The 972-nt window shown below is 47.6% G+C and overlaps 1 protein-coding gene across 1 annotated transcript in view; it reads left to right on the forward strand.

The window, feature by feature from the left end:
* Nucleotides 1-263: 263 nt before the first annotated feature.
* grin2bb (glutamate receptor, ionotropic, N-methyl D-aspartate 2B, genome duplicate b) overlaps nt 264-972 on the forward strand; it is a 93,338-nt gene continuing 92,629 nt past the window's right edge. Inside the window, exon 1 of the mRNA XM_056280063.1 lies at nt 264-458. Within this exon, the coding sequence (XP_056136038.1) occupies nt 264-458 (195 nt within the window). The remainder of the gene's footprint in view (nt 459-972) is intronic.

Genomic DNA, 972 nt, shown 5'->3' on the forward strand with positions numbered 1-972 from the left:
GAGGTACGGGGCTGGGGCCCGGGGGTGCCCCAGGGGGACATGGCGGCCAAAGGGGTGGAGGCGGCAACCCGAGGGGTGCTCTCATCCCCGCTCACTACCCTCCAGGTTCACCGCCTATACCCCCAATCAACCCCAAACTGATCAGCTCGCTCAGCATCGCTGTCATCTTGGTGGGCAACTCTAGTGAAGTGACCTTGGGGGCCGGACTTGAGAAAGAGGACTTCCTCCACATCCCCTATCCTCCCAAAGTTGAGGTGGTCACCATGAATGAGACCGACCCTAAGAGTATCATCAACAGGATCTGTACCCAGATGACGCGAAGCTCCCTGCAGGGAGTGGTGTTCGGTGATGATACCGACCAGGAGGCCATCGCCCAGATCCTGGACTTCATCTCAGCCCAGACACACACCCCCATCTTGGGCATCAGGGGAGGATCCGCCATGGTCATGGCTGCCAAGGTAGGGGAACATCTCTCTTTTTTAAATTTGATTTAATTTTTTTTTAAAGGAACTGTGCTCAACTATGAACCGTAATCAAAACCAAAAGGCAAAACATAGGCTTGTCAAACCTGACAATGTTTCATGGTGGCAAAAAATCTGACAGTGATTTTTTTTTTTTATTTACTCTGCTGTCAAATTCAGCAGCGCTGAATAGAGTTTACATTTCCGTCTGTTTAAGGTTCTTTGGTGCTCTCTGATCACAATAACTCATTTTGTCAAGACCGTCAAATTCTTGGCAAAACAAAATCAAATTGTATTGAAATTGAGCTGTATCTATTGTACTGGAGATGAATTTGAAAAAAAAAGGCACGGTGGATTTTAGGTGCCTACTCAGATGATGCTGTGAATTCAATTAAATCCTTGAACTTCCTTTTTTTTTTTGCCCTCATCCCGTTGGAGAGGTATGGCCCTAGCGGGAAAGGAGGGCATGAATCACAACTGAGTGCAAAGTATATCCGACATCTTGAACTAG

This window comes from Lampris incognitus, chromosome 5, assembly GCF_029633865.1.
Source record: "Lampris incognitus isolate fLamInc1 chromosome 5, fLamInc1.hap2, whole genome shotgun sequence".
Taxonomy (NCBI): domain Eukaryota; kingdom Metazoa; phylum Chordata; class Actinopteri; order Lampriformes; family Lampridae; genus Lampris; species Lampris incognitus.